Raw genomic sequence first — 27731 nt, 5'->3', positions numbered from 1 at the left:
CTGTTTGTTAGTATTTTCGAAGGGTGGTCGTCTAATCGATCGCGCAATGAAGTTCAAATTTCGCCAAAATCGAGTGGAGGCGACCGCCAAGTCGCTGACTCATCAATCCCCGAACGCCGCTTCCTCATGCGGCAGCAGCACTCGTGATCGCTGTTTCCTTGTGCTGTCGTCGGTGCAGCGTTGCAGGTCTTCACCTCCTCTACAGTACATATTCTAGCCAAGACACACACAACACGTGGTCAAGCATGGCCGCGACAGCAGGAGGATGGGCACAGCTACGGCAGCAGGCGAGAGCGCAGGAGACACAAGTTGGTCGTCGAGGCATGCTGCACGATCAGGAGTATGCTAAGTGGATATGCTAGACAGAAACATTATTCCACACATATGCCCAGTTCGCGTCTAAAACCGACCTCGAAGCTAAGCCTAGCGATGATGAGAGGCGAACAGAAGAGCAGCTGAACGAAGTGTTAGAAAAGGTAGGCAGCATAGCATGGACGCATCTATACATCAATCCTCTGTACCAATGCTGACACTGCCATCCAGCGCTCAGCCTTGCTCAATCAGCTCGCTCGTGTCCTCGACTCAGAGCCTACGCCATCCGCACTGAAATCGACGAACCTAGCCAGACACAGAGAGATACTACAACAGCACCGGACAGAACTGTCGCGCTTGAAGTCGCAGATCGCCCATACACGAGATCGAGCGAACTTGCTGTCGAACGTGCGCAACGATATCGATGCATATCGATCGAGAGATAACCCAGAGGCAGCGGAAGCGGAATACATGCTGGACGAAAGACGGAGACTCGACAACAGCCACAACATGACCGACTCCGTACTCAGCCAGGCATACGCCGTGAACGAGAGCTTCGGTCTGCAAAGGGAAAATCTAACGAGCATACAACGCAGGATCACCGGCGCGGCAGCACAGATACCAGGCATTAACGGACTGATGCAGAGGATAGGCAGCAAGAAGAGGCGAGATGGCATCATCCTGGGCTCCTTTATTGCCATATGCTTCCTGGCATTGCTCTGGTTCTGGTAGAGTGGCAAAGTACACGTTCCCTAGATCGTTACGGCAGGGATAGGGAGGGAAAGACGCATCTGGAGCAACTGTACAGTATGCACGAAGTGAAGATATACCCATGTACAGGTCTACAAGGCATGAAGATCCACTACCACTGGAGTTCTTGTACTGGTCATCGACTTTGAGCATGAAGACGTCTCCGACCATGTCTTGGCCTCCTCTTCTTCCACGGCCACGCCTCCATCCGCGGGACGCCCACTCACAATTCTTTGCTTCAACAAAGACACAGGCCCACACAACACTGTGAATCACCGCGGTTCCACCAGCATAGGCCGCCACATGACCGACAATGTTCTGCCACCCAAGAGGATGGAAGTCGCCCGTCGTCTTCGACAACTAGGCCAAACCAAGGTAGATGCTCAGGAATGCGAAGACCATGAGTAGATGGCTGAAGTAGGGAGTTGGAGGTGCAGCACCGCAGACGATCTCGATGATGGCGAACAGGCAGTTCAAGCCATGCACAGAGATGTTGCTCTACTGTTAGAAACGACCCATGGGCCAGGGAATTACACACATCGTAGCCAAGAAGATGACGAAAGTGAAGTCCGGACCGCTGTCTCGACCGCTTGCGCATGGGAGGTGATAACCTACAGAGGCAGGATTGCGTATGAAACTCTCGTATGGTAGGATAATAGAACATGAAAAGACCTACTACCAAGCGGTAGCTCCAAAAAGATAGTACATGAATCGTTTCACGTGTCTCGCTCAGCATCCAGTCCTGAGAGATTCTCGATGCTCTCGGGCATCAACGCCGTATGCATCCAGATAGTCCTTGTTACCCGTCGGGTGTGGAATAGTCACACTAGTCCAGTCATCGGTCTCTGCTCCACGATCTCTTCGTTCTTCTCTCCTGCTCGTTGTCAGTATGAAATGCTCTCAATTGCTTTGAGCATATCGGTAAAGTACTGTCAGACATACCTCTCCTTCTCCCACTCCAACTTTTGCGAATACATTGCATTGCGCTGTTGCTTGTTCGGCCAATCATGAGTCTTGAATGGACCTACATCTGCATCATCGCAAGTCCAGCGATCTTTGACCTCAAACAAGCTGGAAAGCTTCTTGAAAGGCACAGCCATCCGAGGCGATCTTCGTAAGCAAGGAGAGCAGGGCCTCATCATGCGCTTCGAAGTCACTTTCTCGGTCTCCATACCCACACATCCTGATAGTCGCATCAAGATCGGTGACAGTTGCGTCCGCAACACTGAGCATGAGCTGAAACGCAAGGACAATGTTCATCTCACTAAGCTTTGCCACATAATGGAGTTCTTTGGTTGCGACAGCGGCGTAGCTTGAGATGTCAATCGATCGAGTATTGCCGCCCAGAGCCTTGACCTCTCTATCTGGAGCAGCGACTGCTTTCTCTGTAGTTTTGACGGAGCTGTCGAACATCTTCTGTGCTGCTTTGGCATCGTTTGAAGCTTTGGGCTTGGGAGCAGCTTTCCGACGTGCTCCAGCATTTGTCTTGTGCTGCTTGGCTTTCTGTGCATCGATCAAATTGAGGTTCTCCTTGTAGGAAGCTTTCGCGTCCTCTTCGTGATCAGATAGCTTTCGTTTCGTCCTTGTGGTCCTTGTAGGTCGGCCGTAGATGTAGAGTAGCTATCGAGTGATTCGGCAGAACCCAACCTGATGCTGAAGAGCAGCACAGGCACAATCAACGGGAGGAAAGAAGGGCAGACATAGGAACATGTGACAGGAATACTCGACGGGTGAGAACGCGTCTAGGCTCGAGGGAGATTGTGACCAGTTCAAATGCCAGGTTGTCGTCCCTTGCCATGCACACTTACCGCTGTCCACAGCCGTTGCTCTCGAGAGCTTGTATGATGTGCACACTTCAGTTCATGTTGGTGTTTCTAAGGTGGAAGTGAGACAGCTCTAATAACTCCACCTCCACCCTCGCTTGGCGACTACGACTGCACCCCATCGTTGGTCCATCTTCCACTTCTCGCGCGACAACATCCACCATCACGACTTTATGATGAGATGACTTTCACGGCCGATGGTTGATTCACTGTACATACAGTAAGGATGGCGCAGGTATCAGACAAGGTGCTTGCGTGGCTGTATAGCGTTCTCCACGTGCGTGAGTCGACTACATCTTCACCACGTCTGAGCACGACTGATGTCGCCTGCAGGAATACCGTGACCCGCAACGAACATATTCCGATGCTGCGCGATCCCTCTCTGCCTATCCCTCACTCCAGACACGAACCGAGACATATACGTATGAAAGTGGTGCATCGGCTCTGCTGGTAATACTCCATGGAACCCTGCCTGTTGATTTCAGAGGGACGACATATCGCTTTCCAGTGAAGCTATGGATCCCGCATGCATATCCGTACGACGCACCTATCGTCTACGTCGACCCGGCGAAAGATATGGCGGTGAGACCGGGCCAACATGTGGGCGTGGATGGGAGAGTCTATCATCCATACCTACGGGACTGGCAGAGCATGTGGGACAGAGCCAACGTCGCCGAGTTCCTCGAGTGCCTACAACAAGCCTTTGCCAAAGAGCCACCGGTGATCAGTAGAGCCCAGCAACAGCAGTACCAAAGGCCCATGGCGCAAAATCAGCAACAGATGCCAGGAGCTAGCCAGACACCTCCTCGGCTGCCACCTAAACCGGGAGGCAGTAATGGCGGACCTGTTGGAACTCCAGGAGACAATGCGCCTCCACCAGTGCCACCTAAGCCTGGCGAGGAGTACGCCGAGTCGTCCCGAAATCCTTTGAGAGATGGTCCACCCTTGCCACCACTACCTCATGAGGTGGCTCCTAGACCGCACGGTAATCCAGCTTCGCAGCCTCCCAGTGGTCAATGGCAGTGTTTAACACCAAATCAACACCTCACTCCGATAAGTTCAGGCCACCAGAACGATCGGCCTCCTGGCCCGTCGCAGCATATACTGCAGCAACCGACATTTCAGCAAAGAACGAATTACGATCGAAGCCCTGTCTCGCCCGTGTCACCAGTTCATGGCTACTCCGAACTACCAGAGACTAAGTACTCCCGCCCTCCACCACTCCCGCAGCCACAGGCTCAGCAGCAGATGCAAGTTCCATCCATGAGTGCGCCACATCTACAACAGCAGCATCGCCCTCAGCAATCATTTCAACAGCGACAACCACAGCCATCCCAGCCCTTCAACCACCAGAGTCAAGTACAACATCAGCAGGCGCCCCGGAAACAGCCTGCGCCAGATCTATTGACGGATCCCTTTGAGGTCGCGCTGCCGAGTTCATCTCGACAGTCATTACCAGCACCTCCAATTCCCCCCAATCCTGAGCGGGAACACCTCCTCCATGCCATAACAGGGACGCTTGTACAACAGACACAGCAGAAAGTTGCACAGAATCTAGCCGCAATCGCACCGCTGCAGGCCCAGCACAGTGCACTACGATCTGCTTACGAACGGCTAGAAGGCGAACTACGTCAATTGGAACAGCTCGATCAAGCTCTCGCCAGTAACGAGGCCATACTTCACCAAAGCATACAGGAGTGCGATCGTACTATAAAGACCACGAAATCCAAGAAACAGCCACCAATCGACGATGTATTGATAGCTCCTACCATGGTTGCGAATCAGCTGTGGACTCTGTGTGCAGAGGAAGCAGCCAGTAGGGAAGCCATGTACGTGTTGCAGAAAGCTGTGGACCGAGGACGAGTCAGCGGAAATGATTTCGTTCGACAGATGAGAGGCCTCGGTCGGGAGTGCTTCTTGAAGATGGCTCTCGCTCGGAAATGCGCCAGAGGAATGGGACTGAAAATGAGATGAGCAGGAAATTGCCAGCGACAAGGCCGACTTAGGCCGGACGTTCGAGATCACCTCGAAATATCTTCCGAAGCTGTGCTCAAGAGCACTCCTTTACCACCCGATTCAGCGTCTTCACATATTCATCCACCTCCCGGCACCCTTCCACGGTGGTGTCGCGGCGCTTGCCAACGATCACGAGGTGCGGCACAGCATCGATCTGATTCCCGGCTTGCTCGCGAACAAGCATCTTTGTCTCCATCAACCCTTCGCTTTCGTCCTCGACGAACGCCTTCGCCTCGCTTTCATCAATGCCAGCTTCTTTCGCTGCAGCCAAGAGGGTTTCATGCGAGCTCGGATGTTTCTCCTCCTCGAAATACTGCCTGTAGAGGCTATTGACAAAGCGATCAGCGGTCTCAGGTCCTTTGGAATCTTGCCAATGCTGTATGCAACGATGTGCCTGCAGCGTATTCGCCACTGTCCCACCAAATTTGAAGTCTATACCGACGCCAGTGCCATAAGCCGACATGAGGGTCGTGTACTTCTTCATCTTCTCATCGCTGTCGCCATAGCGCGTCTTCTTGTACCAGGCGAATTTGTCTTCGCCCTCTTGCGATGCATCCGGATACAGCTGATATGGCTTGTACTTGATGGTGAACTTCACTGGAGAGTCCGCCGGGACCTGTTCAAGAGCTGCCCCGAGCCGGCGTTTGGCTAAGTACGTCCAGGGGCAGATCGTGTCGAGTGTGAACTCGATGTCCGATTCGTATGTCATATTTGGCGCAGTATCCGCGTATTGTCGGCACTGATGTCTGTTCAAGAAACCATTCGAAGCATTATTGCTTCAGAAGACGATGTCATACCCCCACCAAGCTCTAACACGATCCAGTGACTCGGCTAATAAAGCTCCAACCTCAGTCCCGGTAGACCGAATCACCTGGTGGAACGGACAACTTCTTCGATGCATTGTTTAAGGCCAAGGTTATGTCGTTGTGGGACTCGCTCGATTCATAGCGCAGCTTCGGACAGCCGACAAGTGATTCATCTCAATGGAATTTGGTCAATCTGCCCACAAGACTGTTCCCGACCTTCGACAGTGGCTTGCTACTTCAGTTGCAGAAGGAGGGCGAGAGAGGCAGAGAAAATCTGGAGTGTCGCGCATGTGGGTAGTCTGTTGCGCAAGCAATTCTCTGGTTCGCGCAATCATCGCAGGTTTGGTACAACGGCTGCAACGGTTTTCGGCTGGACAACCACCAAATGTCCTGAATGTCTTAGCCTCACTGACAAGGCTGGTCACACCAACTGTTGATGGTCACTCGAGCTGCTGCAATGCAGCGTCAAGACACCGCTCTCAAGCCAGCTGGTGTGTGTGTGCCGGAAAATGGCCCTGCTAAGCACCCTTGAGAGGATCTCCGCGTCAACAGGTGCCACCCTATGTGCATATGGCAGCGCTACGTCGCACCATGGCTCTAATGATTATGCCGGTACTTGACAAGATGCGGTGCGGCTCGTTCAGCGGCCCTTACTATTGTGACGACTGCAGGTCTAGCCAGGGTCGACATGGCTGGATGCATTTCCCAGCGGCTTTTGTGGTCGACGACCCGTGATTGCATGGACACAATCCGAGCAGATGTGCCAAACGTTGGTTGAAACAAGCGAGCAAAGATGGCTTGAAGCGAGCAAAGTGGCATGGGCTATGGTCGCGCCCGTTGAGGTCGCAGGCTGGACACGCTCTGCCTTCCCAAGACTCTTCGTGCGAGGCTGGAAACGTGACACCTTCCCACCACGACCGTTTGTGGCAAGAAGACGAAAAGCGAGTGGCTGCAGCATGCTGGGTAATGTGTATATCATGCCTACTGCAGACTGGCTCCTTGCACGGGCATATTCGTTCTACGCTCATCAACCAAGATCCCCACTAGATCACAACACGCTCGTTTGACCGACTGACCTAGCACTTCACATTGCAACTGCAGGTTGAAGTCGTGAAGACCGCCTGATCTGTCTGGTATACTTGCAAGATGAAGGTCTCCGATGCTATCCTTGCAGGTGTTGGGGCGTCGATGTCCTTGAAAAAAACTCCGTAAGTAGCATCGCAGACTTGTCTTACCACAGCGACCTGACCATCTCCAGCGCCAACGCAACCGAGAAGTTCAGGTGCCCAACGCCAAATGGGTCCTTCTGTTTAGGCCCATCTCTTACCATGCCTATCCTGGTCAGCTGCGAAAACAACGTACCGAACCCTGTGAACTGCATACAACAAGCAGCTAGCCGCCCACCCTTCGACAACATCTACGCGCCTTGCTGGCAGTCTTCACCGCAAGCTGGAGACGCAGCATGCAGCAAGAGCTGTACAGTCTATCCGACCAGCGGTGAACCATTTCCAGTGCCTGGAGAGTGTCAGGCAAGCCCACCGCAAGAGCCCGGCACTCCGCATCCACCTACACAACACTTCGCACAGACCGGCGGACTGAACCTAGACACAAGTTCACATGGGAATACCACCTCCGCAGCGACATCGTTCGCATTGCCACTCCTACCAAAGCCAACGATGAGCAGCTACGTGGGCAGCGTGGCCAGGCCACCTCCATCATCGACCACAGTGTCCCCATCAGCAAGCTTAGCACTTTCCGCAGGATCCGCATCAGTGCCACCGCCACCAATCTACAACGGCAACCACGCAGTTCCAACACCATACTCCTCACAACCCCCACCGCCACCAATCTACAACGGCAACCACGCAGTCCCAACACCCTACCCATCACAGCCCCCACTCCCAACAATCCGGCCATCAATCCTGTTTCCACCCCACAATCCCCTCTGGCAACACGCCTCCTACCCAGCCCCGACCAACCTCCATCCGCTTCCGCCTCCACGACCAACGGAGTCCGCCAAGCTCCCCACAGACCTTTCCAACCTTCCTAAAGCATCACTACCGCCCTACGTCACGACAGTAACCCTCACCAACGGCACCAGCACCCAATTCCATACCGTCTTCTCCGACTGCGGGAGCGGGACAATGGTCATCGGCACAGGGACGGAAAGTTCGTACTCTGTTGTGCCTGTCACTGAGACCGCTACCGCAAGCGCTTCAGTCCCCTTGTGGCCCGAGGCTCCAGGATCTGGAAAGGTGGACTTGACGCACCCGCCTACTGGACTGTTAACGGTACCGTGTTCTTCTGCGACGGACGCAGTGTCGAGTGTAGTGCAACCGTCGAACAGTACTGGATGGATCGCTCCCGGGAGGCCGACATCGGGGAGTGGTGCTACAGTGTTGCCTTCCAGCAGTCGGTCTTCAGGATTCGTTCAGTCTACTGGCACTAATTCGCCGGCTATGGAGCAGAATTCGGGTGCTGCAAGCACGATGCGGAGCTCTTTGTTTTGGATTGCAGCGACTTTTGTTCTGGCTGCGACTTGGCCATGCTGAAAATGTCAGATTGGCAGCATGTGTGGTTTAGAGACTTTATAATGAGCATTTTTCAGCAGCATCTTTTGAGGCGTTTTGACGACTGGGTCGATGGGGACAGGCACGCTGGGATGGAGCTGCAAGGAAGCTGGTTGCACATCGTGGGCATGTGAAGCAGACAATACTGTACTTTACTGTAGGTGTAATGATAGCTTGTCCGTGATGACAGGACAATTCATGATGTTTCAGGCGGCATAGGTTGTCGTTGCCGAAATCCCTATATACATTAATAGGTGCGCTCGTAGACTCAGGGTAAAGCTCGCAGGGTCGACCATTGGAAGGACAACCCTGTTGGGCTTAAGGCACTCTAAGCCGTGAGTTGAACATAGTTGCCTGTAAGGAATGTCAGCTCCGCGCAAAATTACTCTTTGGGATATATTGCGCTTACCAGGGAATTGTCCCTGCCGTGCGCCGATGCGTCCTGTCCACCATTCGTTGGTGTTGTCGGTCCGCGATACGATCTCAATGGTTTCGCCAGTAGTGAAGGATAGATCACCCTCTGCTTGTGCCTCGTAGTCGTAAAGTGCTGTGCAGTGCTCAACACCAGGAAGACCACTAAGTCGAGACGGTTTCGGTTTGGGTGGTGGAGGTGCGGCTTTGGCTTTCGCGGCCGACTTCCAATCACTGCCTGTACTGTTCGCCCTCCCAATGTCCGAGGCTCCCGCAGCTGTGTAAGCCGGAGGTGCAGCGTCACCAAAATCGTGCGTGAGCCTGCGGTTCGGCGAAACGGTTCCGTCGGAGGTGCCTGCTTTCCCGTTCTCGATCGCAAGTTTGTTGCCGTATTTGAGAGCTGGCCTCGGTCGTGGACCGCCTGTTGTCTTGAATTTGACAATCGAAAGAGCTTCTGTACGCTGCTGAATATCGCTTCGCTTCTGCTCAAAAGCATCTTCGATACCCAAGGTCAGATCGAAGTATCCAATGTCCATGTTTTGCATCTTCTCGTGTAGCGTGTAGAAGACGTTGAGCTGCATGTAGTAGAAGCTCTGGAAAAGAGGAAGAATGAACTCCTTCTCCAACCTGAAGAGTTGCGGGAGATCCTCCAGCAGCAGATTGTTGAAGTATTCGTATTCCTGGGTGGCCATCTCGACGTCATTCTCTGCTTTGTACAGTGCCTTCTCATCTTTCAACGACTTGTCTTTCTTGTCTTGCAGCTTCTTTAGAGTGTTCTTGTGCCTGTCGTAGTCGAGTTGTTTGTGATCGCGTTTCGCCGTGGTTTTGCGAACAGCCTTGATGACCTCCATAAGCTCATCGGCTGGCTTGACCACGCGACTTTCGATCATCTCTAGCTCCGGCTGCAGGCTTGCCTTGAGCTCCTGCACAATGTTCTCATACTCTTCACAGGCTCGAATGCCCTCCGGGTTCCCGTCTATTACATACGAGTCCGGATCACTGGCTCTACCAGATATGGGCTTGTAGATCTCTGCGCAGGCCTTTGAGAATTCGATCTGGTGGTCTAGCATGCCGTTGATGGCGTTGAAATACTTTTGACTCTCATCGTGCAGCTTTTTAGTCTCTTTCTCGAGGTCGGCGAAGCGGCGCTCAGCATCGATATAGATGGCATCCTTGGTGATGTCGCCCATGTTGAACTTTTGTTTGAACATCTGGGGCGCCTGCAGATTGCGTCAGTATCTGCCGAATGCCCACGTACTTCCACACTTGTCGAGCACGCATGCGTACCCTCGTGGCGCCCTTTGTGAAGCCTTTCCAACTCATGGCTGTGGTATTACGGTGTCTGGTATGGTGGTGTATGCGCGATCAATCGAAGTGCAGGCGTCAAGTCTGCGCCGAGCCAGGTGAGTGCGATGCAAGGCAGCTGCACAAGTGGAGTGTATGTTTGTGCCAGCGGAGACACGGCACGCGTAGGCACGATTAGCTGGCCAAGACTGTTGATCGGTCGGCCGTGAGCTCGTATGGGTCGGCGACGACTCGGCGATGTCCGTAAATGAAGTATTATATGCACATGTGAAGGGAGAACGCACGCTGGAAAGCAGTAATGGTATGGCGTGCAGCAGTCACGAAGATGGAAGCGGCGGCATTCTTGTTCGTTGCCGACAAGTGACGAGGCGCAGGCGCATGCGGCAAGTGCAACATCCGACTGATGACATCGTGCCGGCGCTGCGCTTTGACTTTCACATGCTTGGCCAGTGCACACATATGAGTGGCCTGACAATCCAATTTCATGGCTACATCACGTCGAGTGAGAGCAACACTACGCTCAACGACTTCAACATGTAGACGCTATTCCACAAGGACGATTTCCAGATGTCATTGTCTCGGTCACGTGATGTGCATATCTCGGCACACCTGCCGAGCTAGGGTCATCAAGTAGCTCCAGGGAAAAGCTACTGACTTTGTAAATTGTGTCTGCCTCTGTCTCTCGTCCTATGCCATCAACATCGACCATCATGTCCAACACAGCACCTGCTCTCGCCCGCCAGGCGTTGCGACAATGCACCCGCCGTCTGTCGCCATCAACTTCTCCTTTTGCCACCCAACTCCCACGAGCATGCATCACTGCACGAAGTCGGAGGCATTATGTCTCCGAGTCGAGCCCGAAGAACGCCACCGTCAATATCGAGAACACAATACGAGAGGACCAAAAGGCATTTCTAGCACAGACGGGTACTAAGCCCAAGGATGCCGAGATACCTGGCACTGGTATGGCGGGCGACGTGGCCATGAGCCCGTCGGCTGGCATATTGAAGCAAGCAACCGTCATGGACCAAGGTACACGACCTATATACCTCGATGCACAAGCAACGACGCCTACAGACCCGCGAGTACTGGACGCAATGCTTCCTTACTTCACCGGTCTATATGGCAACCCACATTCGCGGACTCACGCATACGGCTGGGAAACAGACAAGGCCGTTGAAGAGGCTCGAGAGCATATCGCCAGTCTCATCGGTGCAGATCCGAAAGAAATCATCTTCACCAGTGGTGCAACTGAGAGCAACAACATGAGCGTTAAAGGTGTCGCCAGATTCTTCAAGAAAGGTGGCAAGAAGAACCATATCATCACCTGCCAGACAGAACACAAATGTGTGCTCGACAGTTGTAGGCATTTGCAAGATGAGGGGTTTGAGGTGACATATCTGCCCGTGCAGTCCAACGGACTGGTCGACATGGCGCAGCTGGAGAAGGCGATGCGACCCGAGACTTGCTTGGTCTCCATCATGACCGTGAACAACGAGATCGGTGTTGTGCAGCCTGTGGAAGAGATCGGCAAGCTTTGCAGAAGTAAGAAGATCTACTTCCACACCGATGCAGCTCAAGCTGTGGGCAAAATCCCCTTGGACGTCAACAAGATGCACGTTGATCTCATGTCGATATCTGGCCACAAGATCTACGGACCAAAGGGCATCGGAGCATGCTACGTGCGAAGACGACCGCGCGTGAGAATCGACCCCATCATCTCGGGTGGTGGGCAAGAGAGAGGCTTGCGATCTGGAACACTTGCGCCGCCACTTATCATTGGCATGGGTGAGGCCGCGAGAATATGCACGGAGGAGATGGAGGTAAGCAGCATCACCCGTTCCCCACCATGATTCCCCTCAAATGATTATACGCTGAAACATGCATGGCTTTCTGAGCGCACCTTGACCGGTGCATCTCATGCTGAGACACAGCAAAAGTTTATGATTTCTACCCTTGGCTTTACCGCTTCACTCGTCACCATATCTCATGGTCCACCAGCTGACTTCTGAACAGTACGACACGAAGCGTATCTCGACTCTCTCGAATCGTCTCAAGGACGGCCTCCTCGCCATGGAGCACACATCCCTCAACGGCGATCCCGAGCGACATTATCCGGGCTGTGTTAACGTGTCTTTCGCCTATGTCGAGGGTGAGTCCCTGCTCATGGCATTGAAGGACATCGCGCTCAGCTCAGGTTCGGCCTGCACCTCGGCATCCCTTGAACCATCATACGTTCTCAGAGCACTCGGCAACTCGGACGAGTCTGCCCACAGCTCTATTCGATTCGGTATTGGCAGATTCACGACTGATGCCGAGATTGATTACGTGCTTGACGCTGTCAAGAACCGAGTCACATTCCTGCGCGAGCTTAGCCCGCTTTGGGAACTGGTACAAGAGGGCGTTGACCTCAACACGATTGAGTGGTCGCAGCACTAAGTACTTGTTTCATGACTTCATTTCAAATGACCGAGTCAATGACGGCGCTGGCGCACAGGACAGGCCGGGACTCGTAACGAAGCTGTACAGTGCTCATGTAGATATAATGCAGCTGGCGTCAATGCCACTTCATGACTTTCGATGTCCCTGACTTTGGATTCCTCTTGCGCCTATCACTTCTCGATCCCATCCATGGTCTATACATATCCTACATGGTGTCTCGCCCTCGCGCCACCGCCTATGCGAAGACATCCGTACTATAACGCTCATTGCGTACCGACTCAAACCACTTGTTGAGAGCCTCATCGCTATCAGGCTTGCCTCGCCTTCTTGCCGCTTCCCTCGCAATCTCAATGCAAGCGCTCTTCGCACTCTCACCAAGACCTCTGCTATCACACACATACACCCTCGCATTCTGCTCCCAGAGCTCAAGAAGCAGCTCTTTATCCGCAAGGACAGCCTCATCGATATGCTTGTGCCCACGACTCTCCTCTGGCGCCTGGCTATAAGCTCGATGCACAGTCACAGCACCCATTTTCTCCCAGAAGTCGAGCTCTTCTCGGTAAATGTCGTCCTTTGACGAGTGTCTACAGCCAAAGTATAGATGTGCCGCTGCGAGTTTGCGACCGCTGCCGATCTGCGCTGCTCGTTCTTGGATGAAGCCGCGGAATGGGGCGAGGCCTGTGCCGGCGGCGATCATGACGAGCGGAGTGTTCTCGGCGTCGTTGGGGAGGTGGAAAGCTTGGTGGCTGGGTTTGACAGCGACATGGATCACGTGGTTGGGTCGGAGAGTCGATAGGTAATGTGAGGCTACGCCAACGTGTCGGCCGCGGCCACTGAGGGATGGTTCGTCGAGGACAGCGTAGGTTAGGGAGGGCTTGGTTGGATCTGACAGCGGTGATGAGGAGATGGAGTATTGCCGCACTCGCATGGAGATGAGGGAGCCCACGAAAGCTCCGAGGGGAAGCTGGATGGTCGGGTACTTCTCGAGCAGGTCGAGGAGCGAGACGCGCTTGGCTGATATATCGTTTGTGAAGTTGTCGCCGCTGAGCTTGGTGAGCTCATTTTTGACTCCATCTTCGTTGCTGGCTTCGATGAGCATTGCGATATTTCTCCTTGTTGCAGGCTTAGCGAGCTCCAGATATGCCGCGAACAGGTTATGCGCGGAGACAGGGTGCTCAGTGGGTAATTGTGACCCGGTTCGCGACGCAATCTTGAGCATTGCATCCCATGGCAGACTGAAGCGTGTCATGACACGATGCACCAATTCTGGAGGGTTGAGCGGCAGCACAGCACAGTAGTCTCCAGCTTTGTAGGTCATCGTCGAGGGCCGCTGCAGCTCAATATTTCTCTTCTCGGATAAACCAGATGCTGTCAAGAGCTTGCTGGTAATAACTTTGGCTTCGTATACATCAGATCGTAAGTCGGATGCTCTTTTGCTGAACACTTCGACGGAGACGTTCTGGCTGAACTGTGCTCCTCCAGACTCTGAAGCATTGCCGCCGTACTTCTTCGTCAGCGCCGGCCATAAGGTCTGGTCCTCCCAAGTCTGAAAGTCGGACATCATGGCAGCGTTGGCTGCATTTGCGAGACCAATGTCGCAAAGGCGCTCGCCGCCCAGCTCTTCCAATTTACCGTCGATGGCGATTGGGATCTTGTGGAAAGTCTGCTTCCAGTCTGAGTGGCCACAGCAAAAGACAGCAAAGTTCGTCTTCAGCTTAAGATCCGAGGGGAGGTTCTGGACCCAATCGTACCACAACGCAGCATTATCGCAAGGCTGTCCTTCGTAAGACGCCGTGATGATTATCACAGGCTCCTCAGTGGGTAGCTTTTGTCGTGCAGAGTCCAATGTGTCTACCTTCGTGGCTGTGAATCCATGCGCAGAAGCATCAGCAGCAAGAGTCTGCGCGAAAGCTTCACATGTGCCACTGTTACTGCCGTAAAGGATTGTTAAAGGTTTCCCGGTGACGTTCGTGTCCATGGTGACATTCACAGGTTTGGAGTTCGCAGGCTGAACCGTGGGCACATGCTGCGTGCCGGGTACTGAGCCGCTCAGGCTTTGCTCGATCGAGCGTGCAGTCCAACCTTCCCGCAGAGTTGCCTTCATGTGCAAATTCTTTGGTTTGATAGTCAGGGTGAAAGCGATTTGTAGGTTGTACTGCGGATCATCCAGAGTGAAGTTATAGTATTGCAATAGCATAGCCATTACAAGCATCATCTCTTGCCATGCGAATGGTCGACCTATGCAACCTCGGGCACCATTGCCAAAAGGCTTCCAAGAGTTCGGCGGCAGCTTTTCGAAGTTCTCATCGAGCATTCCTTCCGGGTTGAAGTCTTCGGCATCTTCTCCGTAAACCGCAGGATCTCGGTGAACGTTATGTAGCACGGCGATGACTGCCTCGTCTGGGCCGATGAAGTACTTCCCACCTAACAGTTCACCCTGCTCACTGCGAGTTTCAAAGGCGAAGGCAGGTACTGTTGACTGCAATCGTGCCGTTTCTCGAAGCACAGCAGTAATGTAAGGCAGCTTATTGAGATGCTCTGGTTGGACTGATTCTCGCCCGACTACATGGTCCACCTCTTTTTGAGCCTTCCTGTAAGCCTCGGGATGTCTGAGAAGGTAGTAGAAGACAAACGACAGCATGCCGCTGGTTGTTTCGTGACCAGCAATGAGGAACGTAATCATGTTGTCAATGGCGGACGCATCAGTCAAAGGTTTGCCAGTCTTAGGGTCCTTGCCATTGATTCAGGAGATCTTTTGATTGATGTGCTTTGCCTCTACGATCTTGAATGATGCCATTGGCCAGATCTCGCATGTATGTCTGGTCCTCGAGCCACTTTGTTTCGTCTGCGCTGTAAAATGGAGCCATAAAAGTTGGGCGCTTTGCTCTCACGTCGGCGTACTTGAGGAAATTGACCATAGCGTCGACAAAAGGATGCATTTCTTCCGTGTAGAATGAGTTGAAACGGTAGTCCATGGCACAGGAGAACCTGTCACAAAGAGTAGGTTAGCGATGCGCAAGTACTATGTCTCGTGAGTCGGTATTGAGGAGGAAGCGGGCGGCAGGCTGCCTCTCGTGGAGGACTTGTGTGAACTTCGAGCACTCACCAATGTGTCCAAAGTCAGCCTGGTGAAATCGTCCGAGACTGGAATTCTGTATGATTCGCCATGTCGTGCCCACTTCATGACTAGCTGGCTTGCGATATCCTTCATGTTATCAAACATGCCGTTAATGTTCAGAGGGCCAAATGCTGGGACCAACACTCTATGTGCTGTCCCCCAGTTCTCCTCGCCGTCGTAAGCAGTGAGCAATCCATCATTCACGCCGCTCCGCAGCTGCTGGAGCGCTACGCCCACAGCCTTCTTGAATCTTTTCTCGTCACATAGATCATTCATCATTGCTTGGCTATTGACGAATATTCGTCTCTTACCCCCAAGATGGAGGCTGAAAATCTCGCCTGGTAATCTTTAGCACATCTCATGTGTTTACCTTCAGACGACTGAACATATTGTTTGCCTAGATCCGCGATCTGGAGAATAGGCACATCGCCTGCCACGTCGAAGAGGTTGCCGACTAGAGGCAAGGCCCTTGGGTGAGGGATGGGCTCAGTATCCCTCTTATCCGGTGCCATTGCTGGCGACTTCCAGCACACTCAGTAGGAGCGGGTGAAGAGCCGGATGTCGTTCCTCTGCTTGATAGTCTCCAATATACTAGCTGCGAGTGCGTGTTTCTATCAGGTGCCGTTGATCTGGCGAATGGTGTTATGCCTGGGATGTATAGGAAGTGATTGTTGCTGCGGCCGGGACTAGAGGTCAGGGTGATTAGAGGTCAATGAGGTCGACGACAAAGTGGAAGTCCGCCTTTTATTGCGATACCAAGAGGCGATGACGAGCAAGAGGTCTGGTTCAGTCTTGTGCATGTGCACAAGATATCGATAGAGCTCTAAGGTGGTAGAGAGATGTGTAGTAAGTAGGAAGTCAAGATACACGGCTTTCACGACCGCATGTGGTCCCGACCGAGCGCAGTGTCCCTGCCAGGTCGCCATGAGGAGAAGTCAAGCAGAAGTATCGGCCGGAACAGAGAGCTCTCCTGCCATGCCAGCCTTTGCTTCTGTGTGGACGGCCAGTGTTTTGCTGTCGGCGAAGAAAGACCTCCGACCGGCGCGGCACTGCCCTTGGCCGCCTCCGTCGTTCTCGCTTTCAACGCTGGCACATGTCGATATCACGTCCATGCATTCTGAGTGCATCTCTGCCATAGTCATGGTGTGCAAGTTATGGTACTGGACTGTGTCTACGATATTTGTTCCCAGATTCAACGACCAAATTCCTCATCTAGGTCTTCGGGGTCCATCGTTCCGACATACGCTCTTCTTACAAACGTGAACCATGCTTCGTTCTCCTTTCTGTGTCCATGGATACCCTTCCTCTTCTTACCCTTCTTATGCTTATGCTTATGCTTATGCTTCTTCTTGTCAGCCTCCTCTTCAGGCACAAAATCGCCAATCCTTCTTGCAAGATCAATCAGACTGGGCATCGTCAGATCATCGAGCTTATATATCTCATCATTCTGCGTGTCGTAGAGCTTTTCGAATCGAAATTTCTTGGGCTTGGGCTTGTGACCTTTGTCATCAGGCTTCTTTCCTTTATGCTTTCCTTCATGCCATTTCGTGGCCTCGAGATCTTGCTCATCGGTTGTTCCGAGGAAGTCATTGTTGATGTGGGTCAGATTGGCAAAGTATTGGGTATACTTGAGCAGCGAGAAGGACTGGGGCGAATATGCTGGGCCAGGAGGCGTAGATTTTGACGGAGCTTCCGGTAATGTGAATTTGTGCTTCTTCGTCTTCTTTTTCTTCTCGATCTCTATGTCGCCAGAATCGTAAGTGAACGGTGCAGGTGATGGCACATCCGACGACTCGGCAGCGTGGGCTCCCAGTCCGGTAGTGTTGTATTCGTACACGCGCATGGTCGGGAACAAGTTCGGCACGACACTCGCAGAGACGAATGTTGCAGCAAAGCGCTCAGCAAACTCTCCTCCGATCTTCTTGAGATATTTCTTCTGCTTCCTCTTGAAATCCTTCTTGTCCTTCTTCCTACCAAGCGCAATGTCGAGCCAGGATCTCGACCTGGCCTTTGGAGGCTCAGGCAGCTCCGACCACTCATCACGGAGCTGGATGAAATAGTCAGTCTTCACTTGTGCCGACATGTTATCGTCTTGGACGTCTTCAGTGTGGAAGTATTGCATTCGACCTTTCTTCGTGTCCTTGTCCAAGTCCTTGAAGTTCTGGAACATGAAGTGGTCATAGTTGAAGTGTCCGTAGTGACTGCTCACAACCACGTCCCGGTATTGACGCAGCCAGAGTGTGTACTTCTGCCAGCATGTCTCATCCCACGCAGTCTTTGCGTCTTGCCGCACAGGAGGAACGTGCCCGATCAACATAGCCTTCATGCCTCGGTCGCGCATGAATTGCAGCTGGATACGAAGCCATTCCATTTGCTGGTACCCTGGCTCCGAGCGAGCAGCGCAGCCATCCGCGGCGGAGTTGCTTCCGAAGAAGTAGAGCGTATTCAAGCTGAACACGGCCAGCTTGTGAGGAATCACCTCGACATAGAACCAGCCCCCTTGTTCGAAAGAGTGCTTTTGTACCTCTGGGATAAACTGCCTCCACAGGCTGGAATATGTTCGAGTCCATTGATTCGGGCCCTTGGCCAGGATGTTGTGGGGTAGGATATCGTTGTTGCCGAGGTTTGGAATGACGGGGATCATGAAGTCGTTGTTTGGGTCTTCGTCGTCCTCGTCACCATTGTGCTTGCCGAACACTTCTGCCATCTTCTCCACCATGAAACGATTGAGTCCCAGAACCTGCTCTTTCGTCCGAGGTATCTCATTGTCGTTGTCGTGACGAGCGGAATCGCCGGTCCAGATGACGAAGTCTATGTTGTCCTTGAACTCCTTCGCGACCCACTCCATCGTCTTGTTGACCAAGGCGATCGGACTGTCGCACTCGCTCGTCTCTGCGCCATAGATGCCTGCCGGTCCCTTTCCTCGGTGGCATGCTGAGTCTTCGTCGGTGGATGAGTAGATCTGATAGAAGCGGTCGGGGTGGAAGTCTCGAAGGGAGTGAGCGCGAGACGTTGTATACTAACATGTACAGCCACTTACCTGTGATTTGGAGAAAGCGGCCATGTAAAGGTCGCTTCTTCTCGACCTGTTCCAGCGGCACAACTATGCCTGGCACTTGATCATGCTCACCCAAGAGTATCTGACTGGGCGGTGCGGCCAGCGCTCCCAGGAAGACTGCCGTGGCACACAGGCCAGCAGTCGTGCCTCGCATCGAGAGTGCTGTTGCGGTGCAAGGCTTATAGACCAATGGTCATCCTCTTGGCCCCCAATGCTCCCCTAGCCTGGTACAAGATCCAAGCCTTCTACTCCAAACACCTCGCTCCCAGAGAGAACAGTCTCCAGCCTAAAGCGTATTCTGCTTCGAGAACTGCTGATGTCGTCGTCGATAGTTCGCTGAGCACCGCGGTTGCGCCCGTTCCCGTCGAATCCCGGTCGACGATGCGAGGCGATGCGAGGCGATGCGGGACGATGCGGGGCGATGCGAGGCGAGTTCCTGCTTGCCTGCTCTTTCGACACCTTATCAGAGAGGGGTCGTCTGAACATCGACACCGTCAAATATGCGGACGAGGACGACTACATATGTTTGATCGCGTGGCATGTCATCCGACGAACACGCGACACTTCTACCAGCAATTCTCGCGCTGAGCATCCACACATCATCATGGCTTCGACCTCGAGTGTCAGGCTTCTTTCGATTGCACCAATCACAACGCCGCCGAGGGAGCACGTTGCGGGACAAGCGACTGTAAGGCAAAGTTGTGTGTCGGATGACCTCCACGCTGATCCGCACTCCTGCCGTTGCCTCGACAGCTGTATGATCACGGCCAAGTGAGGTGAGGGAAGATGCTTGAAAACAGGCAATGCTACGGACCACACTTCATACAACATAAGGTATTCCCATGTAGTCACACACCGTAGTACTAGTCTTGCGGTGCGGATGGCCTCTGAATTCCCGCCTACTCTGCGATGCTTAATGCTTGTGCTCTAGGAGCACTTAGAGCACGTGACTAGGAAATCGGTCCCGGGATCACTGTCCACCTACTGTGAGCTATGACTAAGAAGACCCCTGCGACGTATACTCCTATGCACACAAAATATGTTTGTAGTGATAATGGTACTCCAGTATATCTTACTTGACTAACGAACGTATGTAGAAGCGACCCGAGGCGCCTGAACTCAACTCCAATCTTGTTTCACCGCCTCGTCGTCGCGTGGTAATGGAGGACTAGTAGGAGGCGATGTCTCCGCTACGTCCTAACTAGTGTTGTTGGTCCACAGCCAGGCACTGATCCAATACCATGTGGCCATCGTTGGCCAGAGCGGCTATAACTCATCTATTGTGGCCCTGTCCGAGAGTTCCAAAAGAGAGCCTATAAGTGGAGCAAATCAGGCATGCACAGGGGTAGTAAGGCATCCAAAGTGCCCAAAATGCGATGTAAAAGCAGGTTGGGGGCCAAAACATCCCTGTCTTCACCACGCCAAATCCAATACCATTCTGTGGCCTCGCCGTGGCCACTTGGCTATAACTCGTCCAGCCGTGGATCAACAACACGAGTCCTAACAAGCATTTCCGTAACCCACATTAGTGGACTCGCAGAGATTACAACAGTCTGCGTCCTGTAGACATTCTTAGCAATGTGTGTTTCCAAATTTTTGGCATGTACACCTACGCAGCCAGTCATCTCTCTAGGACAGTGTGGATGTCTAGCGAATCCAGTAGCACATGCGTGTGGGCGTTGATGCTTTTCGCAAGCACCAGCAGCATAGCACACATGCCAACGATTCTCCGGACACTAAAGACACGTTAGTTGTAATGAGTAGAGCTGGAAATGGTACCCTTACACTAATTCCCGAGAGTCCGTCTTGCGGGTCCGCCGCCATGGCTGCTGCATTAGCAAAGCCGACAGCGAAGGAGAAGAGGCAAGTCAGAAGTAATTTCGTCATGATGGCTTACAAGTTTCGCCAGCGATGTATTATCAGTGGGGAGAAGATAAAAAGTAATAGCGAACTGGTCGTGTACATAATATACTACTCTTACTCTGTATTTCTTACATCAGACAGAAATGCCGAAAAAGAATATTATCCAACAGTAGACAAAAGTCTAGACTCTAGTGGCCTGTACTGTATACGACCTTAATAGCGCTTTGTCTTGGCCTGAATGTCCTCCAAGCTACTAATGCCTGTCGGGGTACTAGGAATGTAGCGGTCACAATTCCAGCCAACAACGGATAAACTTAGGTTTGGAATCACATGTTGTAGAACAGTTTAGGCAGATACTAGAACCTAACAAATAGCTCAAAGGTCCTCGGACCCGGACCACGTCGTATGTGACAGAGACACACCGTTATAACAACTTATGTACGTGAGTCTTCGATAGTGTGGAAGTGCATTCCCGTCTATATACATCTTGCCTACCGCGAGGTAATATCTTCGGTTCCTAGTTCTCATTCGCCTGTGGCCGCATGTGACAGCGACAAGGGCTGTTCGAAGTATATAGATCCACTGTGCTCACCTCGAAGGGTCAACTTCGTGGGCGTACCAATGGCGCTTCGCTATCGGCTCAAGCACCCGGCAGCCCAACAGCTTCGACTGCGACATCCTGGCAGCTGACGGGTTGAGACAGAGTGTGAGCCAGTCTGTCCGGTGTCGTATCACAGTCTGATGCAGCAGGACTCGACGGCAACTATGACTGGGAATACTTTGTTGAGCTTTCGAAGCATTGCCGGACCGAGAGGTCAAATCTGCCTACCCAGATCGACTGCATGGGTTCCAATAATGATATCAGCAGTGATGGCGTGGCCGCTAAGGGCAAGAGCAGCCTGGTAATATGTGGCTACTGACATGCGGACACCGTCTCGGATCGATCGTATAGTAATGGCTGGGCGGCTGCTTCTGACATGGAATTCATCTACTCGGCGAGTGCACGAGCACATCTAACACTCTTCAGTGCGGCTAACGGGTTCGTGAGGTAGGCGGAGGGACCGAAACTAGCGATTGCTGGTTGCTCTGCCTGCACTCGGCTACCAGTAGAGATGTTGATCTCTGCCTCGTCTTCATCGTTGACGGCACCCATGTCTTGATCGGAGCTGGCATGGATGACTTGATATCATGTCATTGGTATCTCAGATAACTTTCAAGCAGTACAAACAAAGGAAAACAGTCCAGATATGGCATATGCCCTCGCTCACTTTTCAAACCATTCAAAAGTCGTCCTGCTCCTCATGCGCTGATCGATGATGCTTGCAGGAAAGCACTCATCATCATAGCTATCATATGTGCGGTGCGTCTCCTATGGTGACCCAGTGTTCATGACAAGGCCTAGAATTGCACGTCTTCAGCAGCCGGCTTATAGGATATTCTGCGGTAGCGGTCAGTATCAAAATCAAGGGGTACTGTCGTGTAGTGCTCACAATCGTAGGGTCGATGAATGGGCTTACATTGACCTGGGCGAGCGTATTAGATGTATGCCGCGATGGTGCTCTAAGACGACTTTACGGTGTTTCCGGAGCCGTTGCCGTTCTGCGAAGGATGTCAGCGGAATTCAAATAAGGCTGCAGTTCAAGACCATACTCCACTGTTGTTTCCGTTGTTGGAGCCCGTCACTGGGCTGTTGCCTACGAGTTCAAGTGTGTGAGCTTCGAGTCCTCACCAAAATCAGACGGCAGGAGCCGACTAACCGTTCCCAAAGCTGTTCCCGCTGCCTAGCACGTGGTCAGTTCATGACGAGGGTACAGAGATCGTTTTATGAATACCTGGGTTTGCTGACCCGTTGCCCGATCCATCTGCCGAGTTACCAGAGCCTGTAGAGACAGGTCAATCACATTCGTGATTCACCAAGAGACCGATCTAGTCATACCTGCAGAGTTGCCCTTGTTTCCACTCTGTGGCATTGTCAGCTTCTTCCTCCTACATCTTTGGTTTCCCAAACACGTACGCCATTTCCAGTGATGGAGCCCAAGGTAGAGCCGATGGCGGAGATGAAACCACTCTCCTGGTTGATCTTCGATGGAGCGCTGTCAGCTGCAATAGGGAGAGCAGCTGAAGAGGCCACAAGGGCGGAGGTGATGACAGCGAAGATGGTTGAGGCACGCATATTGACGGCTTGATTATAGATTAAAGGTGGTGTAGAAAGTGATTGATCGTTGTTGAAAAGAATGGGTAGTTGCGCTGCTGTAGAGGGAGCGTCGCAACGGTCGAGAGTGGGTAGCCCTCATGTACTGACCAGTCCTCCTATGCAGGAAGTTGCGTGCAGACTTCTGTCCGAGGTGTCCTCGTAAAGCAGCCCGACAAGCGGTGCCCCATAAACATGTCGATCTCTCATCTGGAGCACGCTACAAACGTCTGGCGAACGACGTGGCATGCTGGGGATCATTTGGTGGGCCAGCACGACTCGTCGTGCCGCTTGACCATCGGAAAGCAACAGACTGTGATGTTCTGGCGCAAAAAGAACGCCGCTGAGATGGCCATGAAGCTGTGTGGGTAACAAGAAGATGCCGAACTGGAGGGGAGTCCGTGCCATGTAGGAGAGCACAGCTGTGACCGCCAGAACTGGCATGATGTTGAATGATGAGCGCGCTTGTCAGCGCCGAGGTGGTCTTTGAGCCGCACACTAGCTGTCGTAGTCTCCTGATCGGCATAGTATATTCTCCGACCATGCATGCTTGGCTGACCTCATGCATTGCTTGTGTAGAAAGCTCCCTGCGCTCAAGGAACACATGCATTCTGAAAGCATTGAGCAAGGCAACTGTCCGCTCCTGTTCTTGCAGCATGCAAATGGAGTACAGGTAGCTCAGGCGGCTCAACGATAGGGCATCAGGCACGTGCCAGGTATAGGAGCGGCGATGACTCCGTGTGTCGATCTCTACTTCGTCAACTCACAAACGCGCGAGGCTCGAGATGTTTCCGGGCAGTTCATCGCCGATATGACATTGGGAAGCCGAGCGGGCCATTGAACTCTCTGCTTCACCACGGCTGTGTCATGACAGAAATTGCTGCAATGTCAGTGATGATAAAATGATGTTAAGGATCTGCCATACTCGGCAAGACCTGCTGCATGACTTCCTCCTCGAAACATCTCGGCACTCGGCGCATGGAGTGTCTTCCTCATGTTCTGGCTGTCACTTTCACCATCAAGCGTCTGTTCCCTGCCATGTGGGGCTATTGTCTCCTCACGGCGTGTCGCTCGCGAAGTGAACACGGTAGCTTCAACGATCTGGCCTGGCGCAAGCAGTGTCGACACCACGATGTCATCCTTGATCACCCTATGGCACGGAAGCCATCCGGGCCAGGTCGACGACCTTCAGACTGCCATGTCGCAGAGGCGCAGAAGCGTACATGCCAAAGCTGTAGATTGAAGTGCCGGCTTATTAACAGAGCCAGCTGTATACTACTTCCATCACGCCCAGATGTGCGGTGCGCTGAGTCTCGCTGCCGAAGAGCGGAGCAGTATTGCACTTGGAGGCCAGCAGTGGGTGTACTTCGATGGTAGTATGTGGCAATGTGCACGGCTGTGCTTGATAGGGAGTCGGTGAATATGCGGAAAGAGGCAGTCTGCTGGGAACGACTGCACTGTGACCTCCAAGGTTTCGGTCAGATCTGAGATGCATGGACTGCCCCGCTTCCGAGACGCGACCAGGGAAGGCGCCAAGAATAGCATATCCCACTGCAGCAGTTTGGCAGTGGTGACGGCGACAATTTGGAGAGCACTCTCGCTCACGCGCAGCACGCCTCGTCCATCAAGTCATCTCACAGATGCAGGTCCGAGGTAAGCGCTGCACTTGCGCGCGCGCGTCGCATCTGCAAGGTACACGGCTGGGTCCCAAGCTGCTGTTCTCGGCACGTTGGTACATGTAGCTATCCGATGCATTGGGACCTTCCACGAGGGCTTCGCGAACAAGCTGGACAGACGCACGACATGGACAGCATGCACGCCACCAAGGAGGCACCGTGGTCGGCACACAAGAGCATTGCAGAGCAAGGGCAACGCTTCAGAGCGAGCTTCACGATTGGGGGATGCACAAGCCTCGCGTTTCACAAGTACGGCACCTCGCATAACATGCAACAAGAAGACGGGGCTCGGCGAGGACGAGGACGAGTTCGGGAGTCGCATGTAGCACAGATCCAAGGTATTGCCATGTTCTGTTGTCACGTCCACAGCGACGGATTCTTCGCCATTTCGCTCGTGGCATCGCCGACCCTTTGGCCTCAAGTTGCATTCTTGCCAGCCGTGTGCTCGTGGCAGAGTACCTCGTGGCGTCCACTCCCTTCATCCCTTGTTCACCGCTCACTGCGTAGCACATTCGTTTAATCAAGCCTCTTGGTAGCATCTCACGTCGCCAGTACCGCACAGCTCCTATCGCCTTCGTTCGCGTCGAAAAAGCCAGCAAACAGTATGAACTACTTGTAGCTCACAGACAGATACCATAGAACGCCTGCACGAGAAGCCGCAGCTGCCGTCGGGCTACATACATGAAGCTACATCGCACCCACAATCGCAAGCTCGGATTTCTTCACGAAAGCCGCTTTCGAGTAGGCCATTCACGGGGTATGCAAGTATTCCCACCGCAATTCTCCATCACACAGCCAGCGCTTCTAGTAGCACAATTTCTACTTCACACAACCTGGAACTGACCGACTTCTACAACAGCTAGCACACGGGCAGCAATCAGAAGCTCACTGCGCTCTCCGAACTGGTCTACCACATCTGGTCTCGAGAAGTACCCGCGGCGCATATTGTGGCAAACATTCAGTCATGACTCGCTTCTTCACCGAGTGGCCGACATGGGAGAAACTTTGCTTTGTGAGTGCAAGATTCGAGGTGGCGGGCGTGGCATGTGCGACACCTTGCGCTGATCGTTATTCCAGATATTGGCATGCGCTATTGCCGTCACTCTCATTGCCGGCGCTGCGAAACTCGGCTACACACATTGGAAACTACGAAAATACGTTGCTGTCGCCGAGAAGGGGAAGAGAGAGCAAGGGATACAGCGGCAGGCGAGCATTGGACGGACTGCGTCTGCGCGGGAAGGTGCAAACGACTCGTTTGGAATCACGGCTTTGGAGAAGGGCCAGGAAACCGAGGGCATTTGGGTGTCCCGCAGCAACACCCCAGAGCCCGCCAGCCGCGCGGACTCCAGAAGCTCTTCTATGTACGATGACACGTTGAAGATGGAGATGGCTGCCATCAAAGAACCCCGTGGAGCCCCCTTTGGCCGTCAACCGCGCGCTTCGCATGTAATAGCCAGCGACACGCCGCGTACGTCCACCAGCACCGAACGAACTCGGTCTACTGAGCACCCTTCCTCACGTCCCGGCACACATGAAGCCGTGCTTTCGAGACCTCAGCGGAGTGAATACCCGCCCTCTTCGATTGCCAAGTACAGCTCAGCGTTGCCGACCCTCACGCGGCAGGACTCTGGCGTAAGTACCATAGAGGCCATCGAAGCGATTTACGACGCGGCAGGGCCTATCAGGTTTGATAGTGAGCATCTGGATGCCGACCACGGCGTGACTACCAACGGAATCTCGTGCCACTCGAGCTCAGAAGGTAGTGAGAGCGACCCTGTCGCAACATCGGCCCCGAGACTATTGAGTCAGCAGTCGAGACCTCGCCAAAAATCTTCAGATTTTGATTTAATGCACAGCCATCGAATGTCACTTGCAGCAGAGACAGGTCAGTTGGCACCGCGGCGACGGGCGGGTCCCAGTGGCGAGTGGGCAAGCATCACACATGCTCAAAGACCAAGTACAGCTTCAGAGCCGCAATTCCTGAAACAACGGCAAAGGTCGCGTTCACCTACAGAAGGGCAAGTCCAGACGTGGTCACATAGCAACTCGTCCTCAAAGTTCAATGCTCTACCGGCAGCAGTACGCCGCTCAAGTCTGCCTGATGTCACGCCTTTCGCAACATTCTGCAAGACTGCGCCTTCCTCGCCACTTCCGGAGATCCAGTATGTAAGTGGTACTTCGCGGGTGGGGACGATCGACTGGAGCGAGGACACAAGGAACATCATGACTGCAACAACGACGGATCAGAACGGTGAGATACCTCTTGTTACGCTGCCGGCGCCAACGCAGCTGCGAGATCCTACCGTGCCCACCTCCGAGGATCAATTGCCCCCCAAGCAAAAATCCTTCGAGCATCGAGCATCTGCAGTGATAAGGGGTCACGGTACAGGCTTTGAGATACTCAAGCAAGGAACTTTCACAAGGGCTCCACCGATCAGTCTTCAGAACGGGTCACGGTCACGGTCCAGCAGCATTGAGAGCAGGCGGAAGCTACAGAAGAAGCGACAACCGAGCGAAGAGTCGCAGAAAGGACCATCGAGTCGTGCAAGTCTTGTCTGAGGTGCACTGTGATGGTTGTAACATATGTAAAATCGGCCGGAAGGCAAGACGGTTGTTCATGGCATTCACCTAGAACAATGACGATGAGATGTAATGTATGCTCGGCGTAATACGATTCACTGGCAACCGAAGTTTGCATGTGCTGAAGCTACTTTGCTCTGCATCTGTTTACAAAGGTAATCAAGCATGCCTCCTGCCGTGGCATCCCGAGGTGCCGCCCCACTTGACGCACCTCACAATTCCAGTCCTGAACATCAACATCGATACATGGATACAATTACGACCAACCAACAGGATCTCTCCAACCTCTCCCCAGAAGAAGCGCAAAGACGTCGTCGAGAGTGGAACCGTGGACCCTTAGAAGACCTCTTCCCTCGAATACCCCAAGTCGCTTTGGAGCGAGTCCTAGATATCTGCATTGACAAAGACTTCACATACAACCTCAGCCAATCCAAATTCTGGAATGCAAGACGATACACCAGCATCGTCGTCGCCAATGTGAGGCACTTCTACACCGACTATGATAAGCTTCTCCGCGAAGAACGACTTGAGCGGTACGAGGCTCGAAGGGCGACTGCGCAGAGTGTGTGGAAGACTTTGAGGGAGTGGTGTCCCTGGGATAGTAAGTCTCGATGTTCTCTTGATGGGGGAACGTCCCGCTGACGGGATGAATGCAGGTAGCAATGAAGCTCTGCAACGTTGCTTCGAGGCCTCGATCGTGCCGCCGTGGGAGCGCGATCCGACCTGGGATCCAATGGACATCGACGAGTCTGACGATGAGGGTCAGGATGAGCACGATGTGCTGGCAGACCCCATGGACCTTGACTGATG

General features: G+C 53.2%; 13 protein-coding genes across 13 annotated transcripts; 6 read left to right on the top strand and 7 right to left on the bottom strand.

Moving 5' to 3' along the window:
• Positions 1-245: 245 nt before the first annotated feature.
• Positions 246-1044, top strand: CLAFUR5_01532 (Golgi SNAP receptor complex member 1; the record flags this gene model as incomplete). Its single annotated transcript, XM_047900680.1, has 3 exons — positions 246-308; positions 363-476; positions 544-1044. The coding sequence occupies 3 exons, from the start codon at positions 246-248 to the stop codon at positions 1042-1044; spliced, it is 678 nt and encodes a 225-aa protein (XP_047756524.1).
• Positions 1045-1791: 747 nt separating this feature from the next.
• Positions 1792-2204, bottom strand: CLAFUR5_01531 (uncharacterized protein; the record flags this gene model as incomplete). Its single annotated transcript, XM_047900679.1, has 2 exons — positions 1792-1936; positions 2005-2204. 2 exons carry the CDS (start codon positions 2202-2204, stop codon positions 1792-1794), a joined length of 345 nt encoding a protein of 114 aa, XP_047756521.1.
• Positions 2205-3111: 907 nt separating this feature from the next.
• Positions 3112-4859, top strand: CLAFUR5_01530 (uncharacterized protein; the record flags this gene model as incomplete). Its single annotated transcript, XM_047900678.1, has 2 exons — positions 3112-3162; positions 3219-4859. The coding sequence occupies 2 exons, from the start codon at positions 3112-3114 to the stop codon at positions 4857-4859; spliced, it is 1692 nt and encodes a 563-aa protein (XP_047756522.1).
• Positions 4860-4935: 76 nt separating this feature from the next.
• On the bottom strand, positions 4936-5610 carry CLAFUR5_01529 (uncharacterized protein; the record flags this gene model as incomplete). Its single annotated transcript, XM_047900677.1, has 1 exon — positions 4936-5610. One exon carries the CDS (start codon positions 5608-5610, stop codon positions 4936-4938), a length of 675 nt encoding a protein of 224 aa, XP_047755423.1.
• Positions 5611-6853: 1243 nt separating this feature from the next.
• On the top strand, positions 6854-8259 carry CLAFUR5_01528 (uncharacterized protein; the record flags this gene model as incomplete). Its single annotated transcript, XM_047900676.1, has 2 exons — positions 6854-6915; positions 6966-8259. The coding sequence occupies 2 exons, from the start codon at positions 6854-6856 to the stop codon at positions 8257-8259; spliced, it is 1356 nt and encodes a 451-aa protein (XP_047755422.1).
• Positions 8260-8605: 346 nt separating this feature from the next.
• CLAFUR5_01527 (Regulator of cytoskeleton and endocytosis) lies at positions 8606-10011 on the bottom strand (the record flags this gene model as incomplete). Its single annotated transcript, XM_047900675.1, has 3 exons — positions 8606-8631; positions 8687-9908; positions 9976-10011. 3 exons carry the CDS (start codon positions 10009-10011, stop codon positions 8606-8608), a joined length of 1284 nt encoding a protein of 427 aa, XP_047755411.1.
• A 671-nt stretch (positions 10012-10682) lies between these two features.
• On the top strand, positions 10683-12432 carry CLAFUR5_01526 (Cysteine desulfurase, mitochondrial; the record flags this gene model as incomplete). Its single annotated transcript, XM_047900674.1, has 2 exons — positions 10683-11816; positions 12010-12432. 2 exons carry the CDS (start codon positions 10683-10685, stop codon positions 12430-12432), a joined length of 1557 nt encoding a protein of 518 aa, XP_047755410.1.
• Positions 12433-12670: 238 nt separating this feature from the next.
• Positions 12671-16065, bottom strand: CLAFUR5_01525 (Bifunctional cytochrome P450/NADPH--P450 reductase; the record flags this gene model as incomplete). Its single annotated transcript, XM_047900673.1, has 3 exons — positions 12671-15166; positions 15542-15891; positions 15924-16065. 3 exons carry the CDS (start codon positions 16063-16065, stop codon positions 12671-12673), a joined length of 2988 nt encoding a protein of 995 aa, XP_047755413.1.
• Positions 16066-16745: 680 nt separating this feature from the next.
• CLAFUR5_01524 (Endopolyphosphatase) lies at positions 16746-18765 on the bottom strand (the record flags this gene model as incomplete). Its single annotated transcript, XM_047900672.1, has 2 exons — positions 16746-18541; positions 18594-18765. 2 exons carry the CDS (start codon positions 18763-18765, stop codon positions 16746-16748), a joined length of 1968 nt encoding a protein of 655 aa, XP_047755412.1.
• Positions 18766-20111: 1346 nt separating this feature from the next.
• CLAFUR5_01523 (Ecp43-1) lies at positions 20112-20498 on the bottom strand (the record flags this gene model as incomplete). The annotated part of the gene is made up of 3 exons (XM_047900671.1): positions 20112-20171; positions 20225-20347; positions 20397-20498. 3 exons carry the CDS (start codon positions 20496-20498, stop codon positions 20112-20114), a joined length of 285 nt encoding a protein of 94 aa, XP_047756910.1.
• Positions 20499-21900: 1402 nt separating this feature from the next.
• CLAFUR5_01522 (uncharacterized protein) lies at positions 21901-22647 on the bottom strand (the record flags this gene model as incomplete). The annotated part of the gene is made up of 8 exons (XM_047900670.1): positions 21901-21912; positions 21965-21997; positions 22050-22073; positions 22125-22168; positions 22232-22255; positions 22307-22354; positions 22411-22435; positions 22489-22647. 8 exons carry the CDS (start codon positions 22645-22647, stop codon positions 21901-21903), a joined length of 369 nt encoding a protein of 122 aa, XP_047756076.1.
• Positions 22648-25305: 2658 nt separating this feature from the next.
• On the top strand, positions 25306-26900 carry CLAFUR5_01521 (uncharacterized protein; the record flags this gene model as incomplete). Its single annotated transcript, XM_047900669.1, has 2 exons — positions 25306-25353; positions 25419-26900. The coding sequence occupies 2 exons, from the start codon at positions 25306-25308 to the stop codon at positions 26898-26900; spliced, it is 1530 nt and encodes a 509-aa protein (XP_047755234.1).
• Positions 26901-27086: 186 nt separating this feature from the next.
• On the top strand, positions 27087-27729 carry CLAFUR5_01520 (uncharacterized protein; the record flags this gene model as incomplete). The annotated part of the gene is made up of 2 exons (XM_047900668.1): positions 27087-27522; positions 27578-27729. 2 exons carry the CDS (start codon positions 27087-27089, stop codon positions 27727-27729), a joined length of 588 nt encoding a protein of 195 aa, XP_047756911.1.
• Between the last annotated feature and the right edge of the window lie 2 nt (positions 27730-27731).

The sequence above is a fragment of the Fulvia fulva genome, chromosome 1 (assembly GCF_020509005.1).
Source record: "Fulvia fulva chromosome 1, complete sequence".
Lineage (NCBI taxonomy): Eukaryota > Fungi > Ascomycota > Dothideomycetes > Mycosphaerellales > Mycosphaerellaceae > Fulvia > Fulvia fulva.
The sequence above is the reverse complement of the archived record's forward strand: the minus strand, read 5'-3'. Positions and strand labels throughout refer to the sequence as shown.